At 38.5% G+C, this 26671-nt stretch overlaps 1 protein-coding gene across 1 annotated transcript; it reads left to right on the forward strand.

The window, feature by feature from the left end:
* The first annotated feature begins 1591 nt into the window (after positions 1–1591).
* On the forward strand, positions 1592–21729 carry STC2 (stanniocalcin 2). Its single transcript, XM_039352078.1, has 4 exons — positions 1592–3683; positions 5768–5910; positions 11513–11724; positions 18942–21729. The coding sequence occupies exons 1-4, from the start codon at positions 3533–3535 to the stop codon at positions 19333–19335; spliced, it is 900 nt and encodes a 299-aa protein (XP_039208012.1). The 5' UTR covers positions 1592–3532; the 3' UTR covers positions 19336–21729.
* Positions 21730–26671: the final 4942 nt, after the last annotated feature.

A 26671-nucleotide genomic window follows, 5' to 3' on the forward strand; every position in this document is an offset into this window, starting at 1 on the left:
CATCCTCCTGTACCCATCCTGTCATGATATAAGATGGATTAAAAAAGATTGGAATTGTGAAAAGAAATCAATCCCAACCACTACTTTTAAGATTCTTCTCTCCTTCATTTTTTTTCTTTATAAAGACAATAAATGCCAGATTCTGTTTTATCCTTCAGAGGCAAAGGGGCAGGGTTGGCTGTCCCATCATTGCACTCCTTTGTTCTTTTAGGCCTGCACAAAACCAGGAAGGGCCGCAGAGTTAAAGTACTCACAGTTCTGTGCACTGAGCACTCTGTCATTATCACCCAACTCTGACAGGTTATCAGCACTGGGTTTACCTTTTTGGGAGTCAACTACATGAGGTTAATCAGGGAAAAGTTAAGAAGGAGCACTCCAACATTAGCCTGAAACAGCCACTATCAGCTGTTTTGATCTCATCACTACTCGTTACCTGACTTAAATCTCCAAAATGGTGAAGTATAAAAGATTTTAGACAAATTATGGCTACTGTTAGATGCTGGAGAGCTTGAGGGAAAAACCATTACTTTAACATCAGTTATAGCTAGACAACTTAAAACCATTTTACTTCAGATCAAAGCAGCATCAGGAGACAGGAAAGGAAAAATATGTTGTCAGGGCATGTTTGTACACAGTTAGACATGCAAGAGGAATACCCTTTATCAGTAGTGGGCAAAGGCCCAGAAAGAAAGAGAGCTGAACTGAAAGAGAGCATGGGAATAGCCATGAGCCATCCTATGTGTTGAAAGGGTACGGCAACAAAGTTAGAAATCACCTTGATGATAGTGGATGTTATCAGTGGAATCAAGGTACTACTTGTCAGTGATTAAGCAGTGACCAAAGGACAGGAGTTCACAATGGGAGAGCCAATTCCATGCTAGCATTGTTTGGTGCCCACTCAGTAGCAATGCAAGTTCTTTTATTGTGTTGTCAGTTAATCAGATGAAAACAGAGTTGTAAATGAATCCAAAACTAAGCATATTTAGCAGAGTAAACTACCAATGGGCATTAACAGTAAACTTCACCTTCTCTTCTCTGTAAATCCTCCATTTTTTCTCAAAATAATCTTTTTTTCAATTCAGTCATCCATACCTGTGACTGGGGAACTATATTAGGATACGGTGGCATGTTAATCTAGTGAACACAGGACTTTTTAAGTGGTGGCGGCCCAATGTTTTTTTGAATATCCCCTTTACTAGCATTCAAAAGTATCTTTACAATTCTATCCCAGGCTCACTTTTAATTAAACGTTGCACTCTACAGGCTTTGTCTATTGTTTTGAACTGCTACTGTTCTGAGTGTCTGGTTTGTGGCATACAATAATTATTTTGGGCTTTAAATCGTCCTTGAGAAGTCTTTGTGATGAAAGGCATAGAAACTCTTGGAAGGAATGACACAGGATCCATCATAAATAAAAAGTCAAAGCCCACAATAATCTTCCCGAATTACTCTCCCCTCTTCTTTTTCTCTCTCTCTCCAGAACGCAGGGCCTGGAAAAAATCTTAACAAAGAAACTTTGTGATGCTTTGTACGTGAGGCGGCTTGAAAGGAAGCGTGGTTTCTATGCCTGGCGCTGGATGAAGCGGAGGGGGGGGGAGTTGAAGAAGGGACCTCCATGGCTCTGCCGCGCAATGTCACGTCTTCCTCCCAGAATCCGCTTGCTTCTGGAGGTGTGAGTGGATTCTCTCAACTGCATTTTGACAGCTGGGAGCAGGAGAACCGCGGCGGCGGCGGCGGTAGCAGCTGAAGACATTCCTCCCTGCGCTGCGCTGCCCCTCCTCCTCCGGGAAGTAAGCTTGGCCCGGCCCTTAACCTAGAGCGCCGGGACAGAACCGTCTGCTCTTTCGCCTTCTCTTCGGCTCGCAACTTCGCTCGCACTAGCCAGACAGGCCCGGGAAGTCCGCATCCCTTTCCCTCGCAGTGCAGCGCTGGAGGCAAGAAGTTGGTGGAACGTCTGATGAAATTTCTCAAGTCGGTTGCTGCAGCTTCAACGCAGGGAGGCGGGAGAGGGTTAAAAGGCGCGCCCCCGCAGCCCATCACCGCCACCTGCTTTTTCCCGCCTTCCTCTTAGCAAATGGCGAGGTGGTTGGTTGGCTGATTTGAATCGATTATATCGATACTTTGCAGTTAGCGGCCGCCGGGTGACTCAGCCGGAAGCTTTGCTTTCGATGAGAATCTGAGGTGGGACCACTTCGCCGTCCTTAGGTTTCAATTGCTTCAGGTTCCATACGGACCAGGGAAAAAGAGGGCAGGAGTTTTGTTTTGTTTTTTAAAGCAAATCCGTCACTATAAAACAGAGATGATGCAACGACTGCGGTGGAGTTACAGAAGAAAGGGTTTCATCAGTTCCTGCCCCCCTCCCCAATAATCCGCAGGCCTGCAAACTGAAATCCTCGTGACCGGGAGCGCGGTAAGATCGGGGATGGAGAAGGTTCAATATGGAGCAAACCAACTTTTTTTTTCCTCCATTGGAACATGTTCCATCTTTATTTTTCCATTCAGCAAAAAAGACACAAACCCTCCCACCCGCTATCAGGGAAGGGAGCAGGAGTTCTAGGCAGTTATAAACGGCTCATACTGCCAACTAAGTTGTAAAGAAAATGAATCTAGATCGTCAAAGGACTTAGCCAGGCTGCTGATATCAACCTGCGCGTGCATGAGCATTGTGCGCGCGCGTTTCCCAATTTATAGTCCTCTGTATCGGACCCAGAAACTCAAGTGGATCTCAAATGAAATCTCGGCTGTCTTTCCCTTTTCAGAGCAACACGAGCAGATTGCAAATGCTTTAGGATCCTCTTGCCACCATATGCTCTGTCTCATTCGAAATTGGATCTTCGCAACCTACCCCCAGGTCGCGCCTTTGCTATTCGTACTAATTCAGTTTGCTGTTACACGAGACAAGAGAATCTTCCATTTACCTAAAGAAATTTCTCCTAAATTAGCGGCCTTTGTCTACCTTAGCAATTTTTTTGCTAGCATCACCGGTGGGTATGGTCTGCCTACGTACAGAGAGGGTACACTGAATAAATGGGGGAGGGGGTTTAAATCGTTCCAGATCCTATTCTCTTCCACTGCAATAGCATGGCTTTTCCCGCCGATCTTGCATTCGATGCAAAGCACTTGGCTTTGTCGTGATCTACTTAGCGCGACCGCTGCTGCTTGCTTTTGCAACCTGCAGTTGGATGCAGCAACTTCGCATCCCGAGATATAATCGTGGCTCCCTCGAGTGCGTAGTAATACTTTGGGGAGGCCACGCCCCCGAGCGTGGTGTCAGAGTGAAATAAAGGCTCGGGTTGGCGGACAACATCTGCTGGACTCCTTCATTCAAGTGACACCCGAGCTTTGAGACGTATTTGAGGAACCATCCGTTGCCTTTCCGGGCCGCTTTCAGTACTTCTATCAACGCTGTTCGCTTCGCACAGTCTCTGCGTAGTTGGGACGGTAGGAGATTCTGGGTCTTTTGCAAAGAAGCCGAGCGGGAGGTGGGGGCTTGGCGGCCTCCAGTCGGCGTAGTTGAGTACACACAAGGACCATGTGTGCAGAGTGCTTACGGAAATTGGTGACCCTGGCGTTGGTCTTTGCAAGTGTGGATGCGGTGGTGGGCACCGAAGCCACGCATCCTCCGGAAGGTGCCCAGGACAGAGCTCCTCAGCAAAAAGGGCGGATGTCTCTGCAAAATTCAGGTACGCGGTTATTTCTTGAGGATTAAAACGCATCCGTGTCTGATTCAGTTTCTGAGGCGAGGAAGCTGCAGTTTAAGTGCAGAACCAGGTGTGGGGGAATTTTTTGATATTTTTGACTTCAGTGCAGCGTGTATCCGAGATAGGAGTTGCGTCGCTAGGTGATAAGCACCGTTCTTATAGGCGCTGGGAGTGACAAGCAGAAGTCAGCGAAGGAATTGGAAATGCTTCCAGCAGCTTGGAAGTTCTGGCTAGCAAGCACGTGTTCCACCATTTGAGCTACTCTATATAGAGACAACATCTTCTAACTAGGCAAAGGAAGGCATCCCACAGGGAATGCAATACTGTAGTGAAAGTTAAGCCGGATTATCATTTTCATGCCCTCTCTTTCTCTGCTTAAAAATGAAAGCCCACGATTAGAAGGGCTTGCTGGAACTACGTTTGCTTTTGCACCACTTCAATTGGTCAGCTCCCACCCTTTAAATAAAAGAAAGGCAGAAAGAAGGGAGGGAACAGACGCCGGCGCAGGTTTAGCATTTAATGCAGAAGGAGGAAGACGTTCAGAGTGGACTAGACTCGAACAAAGGTCCTGAAAATCCTTTTTCGGCTGTAAGCGAGAGCATCCAACTAGTAGGGGTATTTTCTCCCATCATTTTTGCTTTTTTTAACAATCTCATCGCTTCCTTTGCCTAGCATAAATGGAAACAAACTTGGGAAGACCCCCTTTTCGGTTATTCCCCTCTTGTTCACAGTAGGGGCGCTGACTGCCCAAGTCTTTGAAGCTACCCACAGGACTGGCAGAGTATAGAGTCGCTCCTTATGGCAGGAGTAGACAACTGCGTCCACACGTCGTGAATCACCCCCCCCCCTCCGGGAGGCAAAGCTCAGCCCGCGGAGGCCAGGACATGTGATCGGAACTCTTGCATCCGACCCGATGCCAGCTTAAAGCTAAAACTCCGCACCTAAATCCAAGCTGCACATTTACACAATGCTGGACAAAGAAACTCTTTCCCTCTTCGCTATGTGCACCTTCCCCTTTCTGTATAAAACAGTGCAGGCAGTCTCCTTGAAAAGAAGGCGATATAGCGGCAACATCCCCTTTTGCTTTCTTAGGCTCTGCTCTGGGTTTTTTTTTTTTTTCCTTAAAGAAGGGATTGGCTGCATTATTTATTTTGCAGTATTCTATTTCTATGCAATTAATCCCAAGATTGGCACGAACTTGGTCTTTTTAGATATTCCTGTTTTCTGTAATGTATTAAAAGGAAATCCTTGGGAGTCTTCTGTGGCTTGAATATCCCTGGAGGAGGTGGCTGTAGAATATCTATTTTTTCTAATACTCTTGTCAGTGATACAGGTTTCACTTCGATATTTAACTCATTTAACACAATGTTGTTATATGCTGGTAAACATGCCTAGAATATTAAAATATAATCCATTTTCAAGAGTTGTCAAGGAAATCAGAAAATTAAGGGTGGGGAGCTCTGACCTGCAGATTTATCTGAGACTTTGTGAATGATTTCATTAATTGAAAGATGCGCTTACTTTAAATGAAGTATTTGGGAATACTAGTTCAGATGAGAAAACCCAGTAAACAGTTGCATAATTTTCTTAGATGCGGTTTTCTTTGAACTAATATTGAATTTTGGACCTTAATTCATGACAATCAAATCAACACAATATTTTTAATTATCTTCCCTTACATGATGATCAAAGAGGTACACTTGCATCTCATTCCATTTATCTATATACAATAACCTTTTGAGGTAGATTAAAATGAGAGTTCACTCAGTGATTTTCGTGGCTATCAGTGGTTTTTATGGCCTGGATGCAGATTTTAACTTGTCTCTCCAGTTCAGTGTAATAATTTAAACCACTGCATTATACTGATTTGTGTTGCTAAATTAGTTCAGACATGGATTTAACAGTGACTTTCTGTTTTGATCATATAATTGTTTGCAAAGCAATAATCTCATACATTACCACTCTGTTCCCCTTTTGAAATGAAGAAGTTGTTAACAAGTATTCTTTTTGCCTACAGGTGTATATAATAGTTGTAGACATTTACTGTCGTGACTGTTCATTTTCAGCTGAAATCCAGCACTGCCTGGTCAGTGCTGGCGATGTTGGCTGCAGTGTGTTTGAATGCTTTGAAAACAACTCTTGTGAGATTCGAGGTTTGCATGAGATCTGCATGACATTTCTCCACAATGCTGGAAAGTTTGATGCCCAGGTAAGCGAATGCAACAATTTGAGGCGTAGACAACTAGACCCAGATTCTGCTAATGTGAAGGTATAAAAATAGTGTGGACTTTTATGAAAATTACTACTTAATGTTTTAATCAAACAGAGCAACCAGACAAGTTTTAAACTTCCTGGAACAGAATATACTTATAATGTAGAATATTAATTCTTTGTAAATATTCTATGATAAACCTATCTGACCTTTCTATTCAACCCTCTTTTAGTGCCCTAACACAAACTGCAGCTCTCTTTCAAGCTCTTCCAGTTAAATCATAATTCCACATTAGGAGTTATACAACACTGTGATTGTACTATTGTATGTGAAATATCAAATACGCATCATCTCCTTACCAAGGGCTGAGTTGAGGGTAGGTTAATGTTTATGGGAAATAATTTTCAGCCCACAAATAATTGTGAAAAGACTACACAGTAGAAAATCCCATTGCTAAAGAAAACTGTTATTGGGTTTGAAAAGCACTTTGCCTCCCGTATTAAGGATGCATCCTGATCCAGTGAAAACAAGAGATTTGGATTAATGGATACTAATTCCCATCCAATATTCCTTATTTATTTGATCTTATAATTTCATGTCTCATGCAGTCTCTTTTCTTAGGTAGTTTACAATTAGAAATATTAAAGTAATTAAAATGCAGTGACAAAGTACAATAAATACAAATAACATGAAAAAATATTACAAGGGGAGAAAGAATATAAAACTATTTATTCATAACATTCACACAGAGGAAGCTTGGATGAAGAGAAAGAAAAAATCAACACATGCCTAAACTATATAGTAGATGCCTTGTGGATTTAGGAGAAGAGCTATTGATTTGGAAAGCTCATTGTTCCAGGTATAAATTAATAATTATGACAGATCCAAGCCATGGTGGCATTTTAAATAAACTAATTCTGGTTGATATTGCAATAATATAACAGTAGGCCATCCTTTGATGTCATCTCACTCTTGCTACTTTGAAGTGCCAGCATTTCCAATTTATCCTAAAGTCCTGAACTGGAAACGTTACTGAAGTGACTGGGCTCTCGGTGCTTCTTGGCACATTAAAATGAAAGGGGGGGGGTCCAAGGATGCCAAGTGAGGAATTCTCTTTTGCTCAGTCTTACCTCTGACTCCCTTTATATCAGTGGTTCTCAACCTTTTTATACTGGTGACCCCGGTCGTAAGCACGCGCCACGCATGCGTGGTGTGCCGCGCATGCGCGGTGTGCCACCCCCTGCGCTGCCTGAGGCATAGCCGGCAAGGGGCGGCGGCAGGCAGGCCCAGACACTCCTGGGCGGCCGCGGCAGGCAGGACGACCACTGGCTGGGCCACCAGCTGGCCCAGCCCAAGGCAGGTAAGGCACCCGCTGGGCCCCACACGTGCCAGCAACCCTCCCTGCGCCCGCCGTTGCCCCGCTAGGCTTACCTTGGCCGCCGGCCGTTCGGGGCGGTGGCAGGCAGGCCCAGGCGCTCCCAGGCGGCCAGTGAAATGGTCGTTCGACCCCAAATGGGGTCGCGACCCACAGGTTGAGAACCGCTGCTTTATATGATCAGTTCAATTCATTGCTGCAGATGAATATTGAGCTTCAATGTCATTGGAAGTAACTATATCTCTGCTGCTTTATTCTAGTGATTCCTTGGCAGCTCACCAACATCGAAGTGCATTCCTTAGCAAGAATCTGATATTAAGTTTGCCTTTTTTATTTTCTCTCCAAAATGCTTGTACATTGCTGAAGCATCCTGTTATTATGTCTTTCTTGTACAACAATTCTCCCATTTCAACAACGAGAACAAAAATATTACATTGGTCAGATGTATTTGGCTTGACTGGCAATTTACAGAATGTGCATTGGTAATTAAAAGTTTAAACTTGGGGCTTAAAAACAGATTTTTCTAGAAATCTCTTTATTTGCTTTTCCAGAAATATAACAATGTCTGTTTCCTTCCAAATTAATAGTAATTTTTTTATCCTTTTCATTACTGTTTTGAAAAGCTTTGAAAAAAATATTCTGCTTTGGCCTTTTCTTTCTTTACAAGACCTCATTTTATATTATGATACACATTTTTCACGATAGGATTTTCATTCAAGTCCATAGTGCATTATCCCATAATATTTTTAGGTAAAGAAATCCTAAGTAACAGTATATTTATTCCAGTGTCACTTTAATATTTTTCATATTCTTGCTGACTGTTTCTATGACAGTGATGGTGAACCTTTTAGAGACCGAGTGCCCAAACTGCAACCCAGAACCCACTTAAGTATCATCAGATGCTGGGTGGGCACGGCCCATTGGGTGAGCGTGGTTGCGGTGGTAATGATGGGACTAAAAAGTTCAATCAATCAATTTCAACTTTGCAAGATCTTTTTTTTTCCTGCGAGAAGTTGAAATTGATTGAACCTTTTTTTTTTTTTTTGCACACGGCGGCGGAGGCCTAAAGCAAAAAGATTTTATAAAACCCAGCTGAAGGCCTAGGATTGGGGCGACAGCGCGCGTGCCCACAGAGAGGGCTCTGAGTGCCGCCTCTGGCACCCATGCCATAGGTTCGCCACCACTGCTCTATGACAAAATAATAATCTCTTATAAACTCCAAATAATATTGAAATTTCTTCCTTTGCTATTACAGAACCAAACTAACAACTAAAATATTTTGTCGGTGATTAGCAAAGAGTATCCTTCCCTTCAAATGCACGGTAGTTTTTTAAGACAAAAACAAGTTGACTCTAATCTGCTTATAAGAAATGAAGGGCCAACAGAAAAAGTTCCAGTTTTTGCAGATAAAATTATATTGCCATAAAATTTGAGTAGGAAAGAAAAGTTAGCTTTTATGTCTTATTGATTAGTGACTGCTCATTAGCTAGGATGAGGGGAAACTTTTTTTAAAAAAAAAGAAGGAATAGCAGCCCATCTCCTATTATTCAGCAAAAATAATTGCTATCCAGTTATTCAGAACATTATCATTTATCACTGAAATATGATTGACTTTCAGAATTAGCAGCAAAAGAAGGTGGAATAAAATTAGTACTTTGCTTAGTTCTTCTTTGCATGTGTGAAAAGTATAGTTAGAAGTGAAATTTTGTAATTTTTGAAGGCTTCCATCTTCTTCCTAATCTTTTGCAGAAGTTAAAAAGAAACCTTCCCCCAATATATATTCATATCACAATGCTGTGAGTTGGGCTTGGGGATGATCTGTTTTAGCATTGAAAAGTTTACCTGAATGGCCATGGGCAAAAGGAAAAAAATGAGGAAGAGAGAAATAGACTTTACCAGAAATAAAACCTCGGTCCTAGGATATACACTTACTTATCAACAAATCTTATTGAATTTAATGGACTTAGTCCATGCATAGGATAACTCTTTTTCATTGGGAAGCATCACTGTATTCACGTGAGTTTATTTCCACACACAAAGAGGGTTGTGTCTCTGAAGACAAAAGCCACATTGCATTACTTAACCTCTGGAGTGGGGCAGAAGATACTTAGGATAGCAAATTCCCATCTCCCGACAACTAGAAAATCATCTTCATCTTCTTTGACCTCCTCCAATTTCCATGATTCCTCTAACGATTGAAATCTACCTGAAATCTATCTAGGCCCACATAATTATGCTAAGCCATGAACAAACCTCATTATGGCATTGTGCAGTGTGTGAATCCATTATATACTGGCTATCTTTCAAGAGCACACTGTGCTACTAGTTGTGCTACCAATTTAGTATCGGAATCTGTTTGTTCTTGCCCATTACCATTATCATCAAGGTTTTTCTCTCTCCAGAGGGAGTGGAAACTAAATCCCTGTCCAGGTCTTGGTTTTGGCCCAAGCTAGGGTGGGATGGGGAGGGCGTGAGCCTCAGAGGTCAACTAATAGAAAGATTACTTTGCACATTGGTAAGTCAACTCACTGGTTTCAGCAGAACTGTGGAATCTTTTTTAACTTCAGGTTGTGATGAAGTTTTAAACTCAGAAAACTCAAATTTTTTCAACAGAGCCTCATTTTCCTCCATGATCATGATGAATGAATTATTTCCAGTTTTTCTAAGTAACTCTGAAAAGCATATCCAAACAGTGAAAGTGAGCAAGCAGAGTCCTAAAGAGAACAAACGAAGTGGCGTTTGACACATTGAATTTTTGTTCTTGCAGACTCTCTTCATCTTTGCATCATTTCTGAATGTTGTGTGAAATAGATTTGAGAGATCCTCATTTGAGCAGGAAATCTCTCACACAATATAAAATCAGGGTCTCTTCCCAGACACCCTCCAGTAGCATAAGATTGGGTTGCAGTGTGCTTCCTGATCGCTTACCTGCTAGTGGCTGGCAATATTGCATTAATTGGATTTTCCACAGTAATTAGGACAGGATCACTCAAATACATTATGAAAAGTTGAAGGGGTTGCTCTCACTTGCTAGGCATGACGGATGGCAAGCAGGAGACTAGGACAGTGTAACTGTTGGCAACGACAACTATCCAAAAAATGTTACATGCTATTGCCTGATTTCAGACTATTCAAACAGTGAAGACACTATATGTAGGATAATGAGTAATGTCAGCTTGGCAGGTCAGTTTTCAGAAGGATGTCACAGCACAACAATATAAGAATAATGGCAGATCAGTATTTTTGTACCAAACTTTATCACAACATAGTCTCACAGTCTCATGGAGGGATTTTAGGCTGACTTCTGGAGTCTGCTGGCATGAGAATGAAGATAATGCATATCACCGTTGGTTTTGAATTGACTTGTCTGTCTAGGGCTATTGTTACAGGAAAGCATATCCAAAGCCTATATATAACTCTCCAAGTATCATTGATAAGATAAGCAATTCTGCTCTATCTTACTGCCTTCTGAAATTCTTACATTGCTGGCTAATTAAAATTTGCAGGATGGATTCCAAAGCAAGAATCCATTAAAAGAGAGCTAGATTGGTCTAGTGGCTACATCATCAGACTAGAAACCAGGACACCATGCATTCTAGTCCTGCCTTAATGATGAAAGCTGACTTTGGGCCAGTCATACTGTTTCATCCCATCACAGGTTTGTTGTTGTAGGGAAAATAAGAGGAATAAGGTGTGTTGAATATGTTTCCTGCCTTATTTGTAAAGATAATAAAGACAGGATATTTAAAAAATTAAAATCTTTTATCCTAAAAAAAAAAAAACAGAATTGTGTTTATTGAAATAGTCCCCATTAATTATCCCCGACACCAGAAGCCTTCCTCCTATTGCCACAATGAGCCCAAATGGTAAGGATGGTCTCCAGAATTTGCCTCACAAAGGGGTTGCTTTTGGGGAACAGGTTTTATAGCCGTGTAACCTCTCTTTCCCCCTCTACTTTCAGAATTGCTCAGGTTAGGCATGGCAAAAGGAGATTAGATATTAATGAGGATTAAATGCCTAGCAGACATTGTAGCACCTGATACAACCAAAGAAGGAAATAATTAACTGATTGGGATTAGAGCAAAATATTTGTTATCTTAGAACTTTTAAAAGTAAATAGGCAACATTTTTTCCAGGTGTTAATTGAAAAATGGAGATGGATCACAAGACATATGCTTAATGGACATGGGTTTAGTTCTGCATTTTGTTCTTTTCTCATTTCAGGGGAAATCCTTCATTAAAGACGCCCTGAGATGCAAGGCACATGCCTTGCGGCACAAGTTTAGTTGTATCAGTCGCAAATGTCCTGCTATCAAAGAAATGGTGTTCCAGCTACAACGAGAATGCTATCAGAAGCACGATCTCTGCTCTGCAGCCAAAGAGAATGTCCAGGTCATTGTGGAGATGATTCATTTCAAAGACTTGCTACAACTTGAGTAAGTAAAGAGGGAGTATCTGATCTGCTATAGCATAAGTTCCAGAAAGTTGCATGTCCCCTAATTTTATTCCACTCAACCAGAGGAAAATTTTAGTCCACAGCATTTAGCGATACAGATTGGCCATAAATATCCCCACAGAGTTGCAGCCATGCCACAAAGGTGAACTAAAATGGCCACACCCAATTTTTTAGAATCCTCCTCTATAAAATGGCTTGCCCCACTCTCTTTCTTTCCTTTTTTGAACAAATAAATAAATGATCATTCTCAGATTTTTCTCTTTAATATACTCAGATATAATAGTGAGATCTAAGGCTTATTTTACATACTATAAAAATGGAATAAAATTAAATCATGTTCTACATATAAAATGGCTTCTCTTTTTTTGTTGGTCATTTGCTATGAAAAAGCTCCTCTGCTTTCTATTGTATTGTTCAGATTCGTGCATTAGGAAGAAGACAGATAAGGTTATCTCACACACAGAAATGAGAACATGCTCAAGATTGTATATGGATCTGCTCCTATTATAATGGGAGATTTGGCCATGGTGTAGAATTTCTGTGTAAGAGAAAAAAATAATCACATTATCATATAGAGAAACGGGCATTCACCAGAAGAGCAGAAAAAATCAAGATGGCTGGCATAACTATACTATTTGTGTCCTATAGCAATAGCACTTAGATTTATATACCGCCCCATAGTGCTTTACAACACTCCGGGTGGTTTACATCATCATATTGTCCCCAACAATCTGGATTCTCTTACCAATCTCGGAAGGATGGAAGGCTAAGTTAACCTTGAGCCCCATAAGGATCAAACTCCAGACTGGGCAGAATTCGCCTGCAATATTGCATTCTAACCACTGCGCCAACTGGATTTCTATGCTCTTTTTATGTGAATGCAATGCATATTAAAAAAAAGAGGTGGGGCTTGGATCATGCTCACCCTTTTGACATTTTTACTCCATCACTGTTTGTAAGTATTCTGTGGGTGCTTCTGGTTACTGCATCACATGTTGCATAATTGGCTTACACATCGTGAAGGAAAATGCCAGTCCTCACCAACACAAAAACTCTCAGTATTTGCTGAAACTTAAAACATGTAGAATTCTATTAAAGCCAACTTTTTGTGAATGGCTGGCAGAAACCTTAACTCTTAATATCTAACCTGCCAAAATATAGGTACAAATGCTCCACTTAACTTCTCCAATCTCCTGTTCAAAAGCTTATTTTTTCTGTTCCAAGAATGACAACAAACAGATACTTAAAACCTACAATTATTAGTCCTTTAAATTAAAATGTTCAGTGAATTCTGTGTTAGACATTGGTTTGGATCAGAATACCTTTAAAAATAATGCAGTTTTGACAGCAACTTAACCATTAAATCTGGAAGCATTTTTAATGCTTTTAAAATTAACATCAACAGTTGTTGAAGAAACAACTTCCCCCTGTATGCTTCCTCTTATTTTCTCTACAATTCAGTACTTAATTAATTGCTTTGCATTGCTTGATGTTGGAGATTGAATAAATCAGTGTTTCTTGGACAGATAGTGGAGGCGCTCAGTGTAGCCTTGATGTGCAAGATGGGCAACAAATGAAATAATGAAAATAATAAATAAACTAAATACTTGAATCACCATGGGAGAAGATCTTAGCTGCAACTGTGTTCATTCAGCTCCACACGCTGCTCTCTGAGAATAGAGTCTCCTTTCTTATCTGTTCTGGAAAATGCTCCCTTGTGGAACTTTTTTGTTCTTTACAAATCGATTCATGCTGCAGAAATGGAATAGAATTTCCACTCTGGAGTAGGAGCAGAATTCCTTTTACAGACCTATATACCTGTAAACTAAGATGATAATAATGATATTGCTGTATGGAAACAACCAAGAAATTTGTGAGTAAAGTTGTCTATCCTGAAGAATTGCTTTTTTTCAGTAACCAGTCCAAAATTACAGCATATTACAATTGTATAGTTCTTATCCTATATATAAAACAATGTCTTGGTAGAAGGTCACAAACTATAAAATACTATCAACCATAAAATGGTTCGTGGCATTAACTAAGGTACCCCATATTTTGCCTGCACATGGTATCTACTCAAAGAGTAAAATTCAGGGCACATAATTACATCTCTTGAAGTATGGTTAAATTCAAGGCTAAGTAGTTGATTCTAAAATGGACATATGTCAGGAAACTTTATCTTAAAAGAGGTAACTTTTTTACATTTCTCTCATCAGACAATAATAATCTGCCTTGTTTATTTATGTTTATTAGGTTATTTGTTATAGCCACCCATTCCAATGGACTCTTGGCAGCATACAAAACAATAAAAACAGATAAGCCAGACAGACAATCCAAACTCAACAACATTCTTAAAACCAACGAAAAGCAAATGAAAGGTTTCTCAAAAGTACTATACAGTAATAAATTAACTCTAGCCTATTGATATTGCTTATATTTTTATTGGCAAGAACCTATTCACGAATATCTGATCTGCATTCAAATGTGTTATTTAGTACAGAATTACAGCCAATTTTATAATCCTTTTTACTGGCTATTCCTTGGCATTTGTAATATTGCATTGCAATTTACTTTAGTGATACTTAAATGGCCCACAGTGTTTTACCTAATAGTCCTAGTGCAACAGACTCAAACATGCTTGAATTTTTTATTGCTTTGTGTTGAAGCAATGTATCATTCATTTGTGAATCTTGTTGCATTATGCATGTTCTATAGAGAATAAAATTCAGATCATCTTTTAATGACAGTTAGGGTTGTGGGATTTTGTTTTCCTTTTCCTGAAAGATGGAATGGTGTCAGGGATAATAAAGGTTTTGCTTCAGTTTCAGACCAGCACTGATGCTACATTGGAGTGGCAAGTTAAATACCTCTTGCATGCTGGGTGAGATAATGTCTTAAGTAATTTTGCGTCCTTGAGTAATTCTGCCACAGAGTGCCAAGACAAATGTGTCTTGCATGCTGAGTGAGACAAATATGTCCTTCAGATTCCTGTGGGCCCCTTCCATGAAATTGGCAACCAACTAAATTATAAATGACTGGTAGTTAAATGTAATAGTTTAGTTCAGTGGTTTGCAGACAGTGTACTGTGGCAAGACGGAGAAGCTGACAGATTGTACATCGTCACTGAATTTGCCTGGGAGAGAACGCCATGTGCTTTTCCCAACTCACTTAGTTCAGTGGCAAGATGCAACACCTAATAATGACCCAGCCAAACAAAGCACGCACAAGAGAACATGTCCCAAAATCCACAGCAAGCGTCCCTAGCAGAACTATACTGTTCCTTGACAAAAAAAAAAGCAGCTGCTGCAAGAATTATTCAAGGAAAGAAGATAGACATAGGTTTAAATGGAGGAAAAAAAATATATCCTGTGTAAGGCTGGAATTTTACTCTCCTGCTGTCGTAATTAACCACAAAAAGGGAGGGCATTTAAATTTCAGACCAAATGTTCAACTTTTCCAATACTTGGCATTGGACAACAGTAAATAAATTATTCTTCCTTCAAGCTTGACCTAGAGATGTAAAGATTCCGGAAAATTTGTAAATCAGTAGAAAAATATGGGGTTTTCTAATGTGGTTTTTTGTTTTTGTTTTGTTTTTGTTTTTGTTTTTTTTTTGGTAGAAAGAAACAGAATTGAGAAACAAAGACTTGAAATATTGATAATAATATTTTTAAATCACCCTTTATAACTATAAATATGTGGGTGCTGCTTCCAGCTTCTGGCTGGTTCCAGGACTTTAGGGCCTAGTGCCAGAACAGCTGTCTCTAGGTCAGAACTTGGTAAGAGCAAGCAAGTGCAACGGCCTCCTTCCTTTGTGACTATAAATGTTAATGCACCCTGGAGTAAGAAATACGCATCAGCAGTTGTATTATATAGTTATCTGTGTGCAGGAACTGAAGATCTGTACATTGTTAGCTTATATGACATTTAAGAAATAAGTTTATTTGTACAGTTTAAAAAGAAAATATTAGGAAATATTTCATAATCCATGACTGGAGTGGGGAGCTTAAGAAAAAAATGGTGTTTTTTTTTCATTTACACATATGGCTATATTTCATACTTCATAACATCTTGAAGAGGCCTGAATTGCCCATTCCCCCAAATTTCCCTGTCTCTTACATAAACTGTATCTAGGCTACGTCTGTTACTGTGTTTTAAGTAACAGCATAATTCGAAGTTTCGTGAGGATTAGTCATTTGTAACAATAAAACAAAAAATGCCAATGTTCTTCAAGATAGGAAAAAAAGACTCCCTTCTCTTCCGTCTTTGCTTTGGCTTCCTGTTAAAAAACCCTGATCCATAGGGTCCATTGGGTAATGCCTTTAATGAGCCCATAATGAGCCGGTATCCCAAAGAATGGAATCAAATCATTATCAGCAGATGAGTTAGCCGCAAGAACACGTCACACGTTCAAATATAGTAATGTCACCTCAACTATACTCCTTTTTTAAAAAAATAGGAATCCAAAATTTTCACTAATCGCTACCTTAAACTATAATTACATATTCAGTATAGGCCAATTGTGGCTGACTTCTATATTGCCGGTAGTTTTCGACTTAAAACCATTTGTTTAACCATTCAAAGTTAACATTGGCACTGAAAAAAAGTGACTTATGACCATTTTTCACCCTTATAACTGTTGCAGCATCTCCATGGTCACATGATCAAAATTTGGACACTTGGCAAGTGGCATATATTTGTGACAGTCGCGGTGTTCCGGGGTCATGTGATCACATTTTGTGACCTGACAAGCAATGGGGAAGCCAAATTGACTAATTCAACAACTTCACTGATTCACTTAACAGCTGTGGCAAGAAAGATAAAATGGGGCAAAACTCACTTAACAACTTGTGTGTTAAATTTAAATTTACCGACAAAGAATTAAAGGGAGATTCACTTAACAACCGTCTTGCTTAGAAACAGAAATTTTAGGCTCAATTGTGGTCCTAAGTCAAGGATTACCTGTACTCTTTATATTTTTCTGCAATGGTTGTTCATGATATTATATAAAAGTATTTCAAATACCTTATTAGGCATAGTGCTCATACATTAAATAGTTGAAGAGTAATGGAAACTAATAACATAAATTACTGGGTGTTTATTGTATGTTTAACTGCTATGTCTTCGATTAATGAAAAATGTGGTCTTACACTGAAGAATCATGCAATTATATGGCTGATGCTGTCATGCTATACTATGTGGACTTGGAAGATAATTAGCAAGATTTGTGAACCATAATTCTAGGAAGAGACTCAACATTGGAATGCATTCAGTTTCTGTCATTTATCTCAAAACCAGTAACTAAGCAAATTCCCCAGCACTGAAAAGTCTGAGATTTGTGGGCAAAAAAGACCTCTTTATTATTATAATCTTCTTGCCAATATAAAATTTAAAGTTAAACGGAATACCTCCATTAAGCTAAAAGATTCTGCATCAGATATAATGACCTAAAGGTGGTGATGGGATTACCTGCCACTTCTATTTGCTGAAATTTAAAGTGGACTACCCATTTGATGTGCAGAATCATGAAAAGTTTCAACTTTGCAGAGATGGAGTAGTATCTTGTAGATCTAATTAATGACAGTAAGGCAAAGGATAAATTTCCCAAAACAGGATATCTCTGTAAACCAACAGAGCAAAGACTCTTAATAATATCAGAGAACTGGTTGTTATATATGCTGTATCCAAGTGAGCCTTGATATTGAATGTGATAGCTCAGTTGCTAATAACTGAAGCAGGAAACAAACATAACTCAAAAGGAAAAGAGAATTAGTGATTCTTTGATTAAATGCATGAATTAGTAAAGTCAAGAATACATCTGAAAAATCTCATCATGGGCAGTGAAGAAGCTCTCTGGAAAACTTAGCAACTGTGATTTTATATAACTCTTAGTCATGTGAATTGGGAATTGTTGGAGTTGCAGCCAAACATTTTAGGACATCAGAATAGGAAGATTATTATATCCAATTTTAAGAATTTTGAGAAATCATTACCTTTTTACTACTTGTAATTACCATGGATAATCATAGATACATAATTGATTAGTAGGTGGAGATACCCTACTGCTTTTTTGTAAGGAGTTTATACTGTATTTTCTAGACTAGAGATAGGGAAAACATTTATGCATAAATTTTGGGTGGTCCATGGCCCAAATTGAAAGTTGCCGCTTAGATGCTTTAATCCACTTACAAAATAGAATAGGGCTCTTTTGATGAGCATATGGACCAAAATGTACTTGTCCTGGGCAGAAGTATTTCAAAAGTGGAGTAAGCATGAGAAACAGGGTCAGCATTTGCAGATAGCTGGGACAAGGGGAGGAAAGTAAGAAGATAGTGGGAAGATCAGTAAGACATGCTTGAAATCTGTTCTTTACTCCCGAGACCATTGCACTAAGGAAGAGGCCAATAAATTGGGGTCAGCTGAAGCAAGGCAAGGACAGAAAGAGGCTGGAGAGATGGGAAGGGAGGTATAGTGGAATATGCGGGACTGGGACACTGGCATTGGCTGATGAAGGGAGGAAGTAGAAGGGGCTAGGAAGATGGGGCAGGAAGACCAGAATACATGCTTTCATGAGAAAGGAAAAAGGAGGGTGCTGCAGGTCACTCCTGTCCTATCTGACTCATATAATCATGGCAGAACAATGCAAGAATCCTTGGTTTTGTTTTTCTGCTGATCTGCATCCAGTATGAAGTGGTTGACCAGAATTCTAGGACATGATAGTTTACTCTGCTTTCTGACAAAACATTTTCTTGTTTTGTGCATCCTGTAGCTCTCTCTGATTTATAACTCTGATTTCTTCAGTGAAAGCAGTCATGGATTTTACAGATTAATTCAAACTTACTGGATGATTATTAGGATGATATAGTCCATTGAGATAGTGATTTCCCAGAAATGGTTTAGAAACAACAAATCAAACTGCATGGGTGGATCAGAATTTCCATGTAAGGAGAGAAAAACTGGTCTTGGTCAGTCATTATCTCTAAGTCCAGCCAACCACTATAGGGTTTGTTGCTATGAGAGAAAATTGGAGAATGTGTATGCATGCATGTGTCAGTGATAGAAATATTCAAGTCCTAATGAAAATGTGTATCGGTCTAATGGATAAAATAATAAATGTATAACTACTGATTTGCAGTCAACTTGATTGCATCTGCTACTCTTCCATAACTTTATATCTTTTCATTTTTTTTTTCTCAGACCATATGTTGATCTGGTGAATACACTGCTCACTTGTGGAGAAGAAGTCAAGGAGGCCATCACCCAGAGTGTCCAAACCCAGTGTGAGCAGAATTGGGGGAGTTTGTGCTCCATCCTGAGCCTCTGTACTGTGATTCCACATGGAGAATCTACCCTGGAGTCTGAGAAAAAGCCAAATGAAGTCTCAAGAATATCCACTGGCCAAGGAAACCTTGTAATTCAACCTCAGTCTGGTAGCAGAGAGAATTCTCAAAATCCTAGAGGGGAAAGAGGTAGCAGGCTGCCTATAAATGGTCACACTCGCACTAAATCTGGGGGTCATAATTCCAAAGCAACTCATGAGACCTTTGAACAGAGAGATGAACCTTCCGACTTCTCTGATATCCGAAGGTGAAAGGAATAGACAACCCCACCTTTCCTCTTCACCAAAAACTTCCTCCGTTGAGTTCATTTTATCTAGGGGCATTCCAAAAAATATTTACAAGATAAAGGGGCTACATCAAACATAGGGCTTTGCGGGTTATGGGGCAGCAACAGCATAAGTATTATAAGCAACAGAGGAAAAACAATGACAATGGATTGCTGATTGTATCCAACAAATTCAGTGTGTAGATACAACAAAATGTCTTCGTTTAAACTCTTTAATTTCTTGGAAAAAATAAGAGATGCAGGTCTGGGATGCCAGTACTATTTTTAAATCAGGGATAGACTAATACAAATTATGATTTCTCCACTAATGGCTTAGACTGTCTAGTTTAGATTAAATTCAACATGATTTTAAGTAGAAAATAATTCAGTTTATAACAGAAATTATAAGGGTGTAACATGGGCTGCCATGGCATTTGTTAAGAAGACTAATGAGTATGGTCAAGGGGACCTTCCAAATGCAAGCTTAGTTATCCTCTGAGCCTACATTCAGCTCCTTTTTAAATGACACCATCTGCCTTAAGTATTTCCCTGTGCTGGTTTGGGCAGTTTATTCCTCCATCATTCCTTTGAAAATTGGTTAATTACAGAACCAGCTTCTGGATAAGGCGAATGGGCCTTCTCTGCTAGTTCAGTATTATACAAATCTCTTTTTTAATACTGTAAATCTAAAAGCCCTACTCCACTTCAGATTTAAGTGGGTGTCACATTTTTGACATATTTTTTTCAGGCTTGATGGAAAACTTATTCACTGTATCAGAAATCAATATCCCAAAGGTTACAGGGTTGCAGTATTTCTATGCTTTAAGGCCACCATTATGTGGCAGCTGTTAGAGAAATTGTTGGTGAAGAGAGGGCAAACCAAGCACTACAATGATTTAATCTGGTTAAATATGTGAATTACACACTTCTCCATACCTCCATCCTCATCACATTTTCTTCGAAATATAGGTAACTTTGTCAAATTAATGGAACTTATTTCATTAAGTTTGGATTGCAACTTTCATGGTCCAGAATTAGTATGTTATATTTCATGTTGCTTTTAATCATGGCTGTTTGTTATTATTTGAACATATAAGATCACTCAAGATATTTACACATTGAAACTTCAGTCAACACTTTACTGGAAGAAGGTGTTCCTAAAACCTTTTAAAAAGTGATAAACCTTTCTGGAAAACAGTGCCATCTAAAATATTTGGAGTGTATTATGCCCCAAGTTTACCAAACTAGTAGAACTCTGGATGAATTGAACTTCAAGTTCTCATATTGCTGGATGGGGATTGTACTGTTTCTAAGCCAACTCTTTCGAATGATCCCAGCTTGGAGAAGGCAGTGTTAACTATTCAGATGTTTTAGAAAGAAAGACTAGACCTTACTTAGTTGCAAAGAGCTTCATATCTAAAATTTTCCCAATTATTACATTTTTGGGATATCTATAGCTGTTTATATGCAAAGTATATGCAAAGGTAGTTCTGATGTTGCACTGACTGGACAACTCATAATTGCAAAAGTGGAGCAGCATAATATAAATGACTGTTCCACAACCTAGCACCCTAGTAAAACTTGCCGGACATCAAGTTCCACTATGAAGCTGAGGATGGAAGTATGAAGGTACGGTATCAGGTTCAGGAATCTCAAGTGAAACCCTTTCCTCTTTGATGAAGATAGTTAGAAAAATGTATAAGGACATTGCATTTAGGAAATATTATTTGCATTTGGGGGGGAGGGGAAGAGCTTTTTGTGATTACGATGAGTAGTGAATCTGGTCACAGTCCTAAATCACCCTTTGAAACAACAAAATGTATGAGGATTGATGCAAGTGCCCTTTTTGAAAATGAACTGATAGAGGAAGAATTGTGACCACTTCAGAATAAATCATCACACAGAAGTTAAAAAGCCCAAAGATCTATTAGTATGATTCCCAACTTCTAAAGTTCAGTCTGTGAGAAGTCTTGTTTATTTGTGGGAATCAGAACATGTATGTACCATTGAATGTCAGCAGATCATCTCAGTGTGCATATAATTTATCTTCAGTGATCTAGGGATGTTAATATTTGTTTCATAAATAACATTAAGAATTGGGGGGAGGGGTAAAGAGATCACACAAGCCTAATTTTCCTTTTTTTCCTCTGAAAATTGGATATATGTGTTCATCTACTGATTCCACATATTCTTTTAATGTAAATATTTAACACTTTTATTTATTATATTTTCTCCATTTAAAAAAAATTGAACTGAGCACTGCTGGCTAAGGTAATTTAAATATATGTCAGGACCTGTGTTGTATATATTCATGCCACAAGTACATTTTTGTTATTATTTAGATCAAGGAAAATATAATTTTATACACTCCATAAAGGTATTGACAGCCTCAATCATTTATTTATTATCATCATTCATTTCTAACAGATAACAAGTGCATTTAAGCTAATAGTTTTACCAAGATGTGTATAATTACTTACTTGAATTTTTTAAAATAAAAAAGTCTGCTGTCCACTAAGGCATTTAGTGACATCTTAACAAAAAACTTATTTTTAATTATAGACATAATTCAAAACAAAGTATATAATTTGGGGTATATATTTTTGTTCAGGCAAAGACCCAGAGAATTCAGAACTTAACTTACATTCAGGGAAGCTTGCTCAGGGCTGCTTTGGCATAAGCAAGTATTCTTGCTTAGTTCTATGAGAAAGAAGTCCTACTCCAATTCTAAAGAATTTTTTCTTCATTGTGACATCTTCTCCATAATTCTAATTGTAAGAACGAGTTCCCACGTTGGGCTTTAGAACACACCAAAATCAGTAACTCATCTTTTCTACAAAATGTTATAAAAAGTAGCATAAGCTACATCACATTCCACTGAGCTTTTAAACACAGGTTTTTGTGGAAGAGCAGAGTCAGATCTGAGACCCCTAAAAATAAGGGGGTTCAGTGAGCCTGCTCAAAAGCAATAAATGGAGATCTGGTTGACCAAACCAAAAATGTTGGATCCCTCTATTAAATTTAGAAAAAATGAAACAAAACCTTTTTTTATTTAAACTGATTAAGAAAGTTCTGGTTTTTCAAAACAAAACTCTACACCAGTCTCGGGGTTTTTTTCCAACCTTTCAAGGAGGTTTTTGAAACTGGGCAACTTGAAGCTTTCCATTGCATTCTATGACTGAAGCATAGAATTGCCCCCATTTGAAACAACTGAGTTTATACCAAAGTCCAAATCAAATTATTTTGTTCCAACTTCAAAACAGAATATAAGTTTATTTTGAGTTTGGAACGTTTGAAATCTTTTGCTTTAAAAATGTTCTACACTCAGAATTCATGAAAGTGCTGCAGCAAAAATACATCTTGGGCATAATTTCTCATCCTTGGAGAACTCTAAAGCTCCTCAGAAAATCCAAAGATCAATTGATCTTGAAAGGATAATTTCAACACCTTCACTAAACTGAAATGGGATAATTTCAAGTAAAGAAACAAAATCAGGCTATATGGCCATTGGGTTTTAGCCCAGAAAAAAGTAGTCATTAAAAAAAAGTCAGTTTGAAAGTGGTTTCTTGCCTTATTGGTGTGAAATAATTATATGGAATGTTTTGGTTTTGCTTTTAATGCAGAATATAATATCCCTCAGTTTCCTTGAATATATTTTATCTTATACAGACTGATGAAGCAAACCTTTGTAATTTCATCTGGATTTAGGTAAGAAATTTTTCCTTTCACCACTCAACTGGCATTAATAATTAGATGGTTACAGATCAGTATATTAGAAACAAAGTTCCATGAAATTTTTGTAAAGCAACAGCATATGTCAAAAGGCTTATTAAAAGAAATTGGAAACTAGATAATGAGGAAAAGGCTAGTATATAAGTGTGAACATGGGGAAGAAAATATATGTTCCTGAAGGATGTTGGTATTTCTGAATTTAGCAGCATTAGCAAATCAAATAAATACTGCCTGTACTTTTCCACAAAAGTTTCTTAACAAATGGTTTTTGCAAAAGAAAGCAAATGAGCATTTGAAAAACTTATTTTTGATTTTGGAAGTCTATTAGATGGGGAAAAGGACAACTGAATAAAAGCACTTACATTGGGAAAGGCGTTCCACAAATAATGTTAGGATGAAAAGCTGATTAGTCCAAGGTGAACTGTATGATCAAGAACCAAGTTGGCTCCAGTTAAAAAAGCTAACAACAAACCCAAATTAGTTCAAACAAGACAAATGCCGAATTTTTGATATTACTTTGGTGCAGAAATCCAGAATACCACTAGATAGCAGGACAAATCCAATCCTTTGTTGCCATTGTGTGGTCATCCAGATCTTTGCAGTCTAAATATAGTAATGTTGGGTACTACAAGAAAGGGCAGTGGACAGTTCTAAATTGTGGGAAATAATGATTACGCATCACAATGATTCTCTTCAGGATAAGGCAACAGCTTGTGAGTCTTCTCAGATCCAGCAAGGTTCTTTTTTTCTTTATTAAAATAAACACAGGATTACAGTCCTCAATTAAAAGCTGCCTAGCTCTAAAGAAATCTATTGAATATCAGTTCCTATTGGGACAGTTTGTATGCCTCCAACTCTAGGTGAAGACTTCAAACTAAAAACCTTTGGTTAAGTTTGTACAAATAGAATTAAACTTCATAGTGTTTTTTAGGTTTCCTCACTTCATCAAAATGAACAACCAGAAAATCTTATTCATCTCTTTCACATCCATCAAAAATAGGTATGCAAAATGGGATGGTTTTCCATCACAAACAATGTAATTTTGACAAGACTGCACATATCACATTTCAAGGGATTTGAAATTTACACATGAGAAATCACATGCCAAGCTAGAAGTGCCAAATATAAATCTTAAATTAAGAGCTTTCACTTTCTTGTCTTCAAACTTGTCTGGGTGTGACTTCATGTCACAAAGGTGTCACATGTGTCACATCGGGCGCTTCCAATTTAACAATGGCTCACAATGGCTCTGTAGGATCATGTTCCAAGCATTACCTTTTTAAAAAACAAGGAAAAGGAAGGAAAGGGGGAGGAAAGTAAAGGAAAAATAACCAGCAATTTTGGGGAGCAAAGTTTGGTTGAATTTTCTAGGTAACTTATTTTAACAATGATCTCTTTAAGAATTAACATTGAAAGATGTGGGATTTAAGTTGTTTGATTTTGAGCCTGGTAATAATTTTGTGATTTCTTTGAAATCTCACCATGGAATTTAGAAACAAGATAAATTCTATCCACTTATCCACCCACACACTTAAAATCTGAATTTTTATTAAATCAACAATTAGCACAAGCAAATGACTTACGGTTGCCCGTAATGCATGTTTCAGACCCTTTTTTGTAGAATTTAAAAGGTAATCCCATTTATACCCTTAGAAGAGGTATAATCTTGCAAACCTAAATTTGAGTTGCAGGATCTGACTTGCAATTTTCTTTTTTAAAATTTTGCTTGTCGTCTACACTGTTTCATAATCCTAATGCAGATCAGCCACTGTTTCCCTATGTAGGAAAATGATTTCTTAGCCAAATAAGATGCAAACCTGACCTACTTGCTATGCGTAGTAATTAAAACATGGCTGGAATTGTTTTGCAAGCACTGGTTTGGCATTATAGGGCCAAACTAATTTTTAAAAGACGCTGAGAGTGGCTCATTATTTTGCATCTCATCTGTCAATTTTCCTCACTTTTTATGAGAAAATTAAAAACTTAAACAATGCGGTGTGATGTCACTGCATTGTATGCCTCCTGATCCCTACTTAACATAGTTTGTGGTGGAGTGGGGGCAGGGCAAAAGCATTGTGTAAGAGTAGCATGCCACACCTTGTTATAAGGAAGAGAAGGGAAAGAGGTTTACAGCAGCAGCCCTTCTACTAACACTCAATTTGACCTTTGGCCAAATGCCAGGCCATAGAAAAATCCTGCCAATTTTCTATTGTATCTGCAGAGGAAAGTTGTTACTGTGTGCATTCTACCTTAGAACTAGCTGGACCTCTATTTGTTGAAGGAATCCAGTACGTAAAACAATGAGAAATGTGAAAATATCAGTGTAATTGATTATTAGACAACTTCATTCAGTTGTGCTCCAATAAATCTAGTCTGTTAGCTTCCCTACAGTGAAGGTCTTTATTTATCTTTAAGATTTCCAAAAGCTTCCCATGTAGCGTACCATAATTGATCATGATGGCACTATCATGCTCTGGAATTTCCTTTCTCCCCTTGCCCCTCCCCAAATTCCTTTCATGGACACCATTGCAATCTCATTTGTTCTGGAAAGAAGGTAGATACTCTCTTTGTGCACTCTCTGGCACAATATTGCTGTAGGTGTAATTGTAACTAAAGTGTACTCCAGGGATAATCTTTGCATGCCCTTTTCTTAGCACACTCAAGACACAAGCATGGGGGGGGGAGGGAGAGTCAAACTTGATGAAGGAGATCCAAAAGGGCACTTCCAACACTTTGAGCACCTGTGTCAAACTATCAAGGGAGCTTCTAAAGATTGCTTGCTTGCTTTGAGCCCAGAAAGACTTGATAATGAAAACCAAACAAACCTATGTTTGACTCAGGCCATTTCCTCACTAATGATTTACAGTGTTTTTATAACATCACCCAACTATTGTTGAATCAATATAAAGCCTATTCTTACTACTCAGATTTTGGCACAAAAGCAGTTTAAAGTCACAAGTAGGGAAATGACCACATTTATGTGAACCCAAACAAGCATGCTCTAGTCCGTAAACACAGCACTTTCTGAGAACAGAATTATTGTCACTGTATCCAAGCAAAGCTTTTAGGCAATATTTTAACTCCAGACCTAGAGAAATGACACTGTCTTGAAATGGGTGCTTATTTTTCTCCTTCATATTAATATGTCAAGATAAAGCTATCCATATTCCTTGCATACTTGAAGTTAGAATGCCCTCCATGTGTTCCACTCAAGTCTCTTTCTCATACTCTTAACTATAACAGTTTCCCACTGCTACCTTTTTGTCACATCTCTGCAACAGGGCAAAGAAGGTGTATGAGTAAGCCCACAGTCGCTTATCATTGTCCATCATCTGGATGGAAAAAATAATAGGACTTCATGTAGTAAAATATTTGCATCTGTTGGAAAAGAAATGCATGTGTTGGAAAAGTAGCAAATTATTACTCATGCACTCAGAAAAATTTGCATAGGTTGAGAAAAAGAGGGTACCAACTTCCTACTTCATTCAAAGATTTCATTCAGCAGCCTCTCTCTGCCAGTGATGTTTTTGATGTTGATAGATACTACATCAGGATACCAAAATAAAAGGTCCAACTTAAATTTGGAGTAG

Source organism: Crotalus tigris, unplaced genomic scaffold (genome assembly GCF_016545835.1).
Source record: "Crotalus tigris isolate CLP2741 ecotype Arizona unplaced genomic scaffold, ASM1654583v1 scf7180000017568.12009008, whole genome shotgun sequence".
NCBI classification, from domain to species: domain Eukaryota; kingdom Metazoa; phylum Chordata; class Lepidosauria; order Squamata; family Viperidae; genus Crotalus; species Crotalus tigris.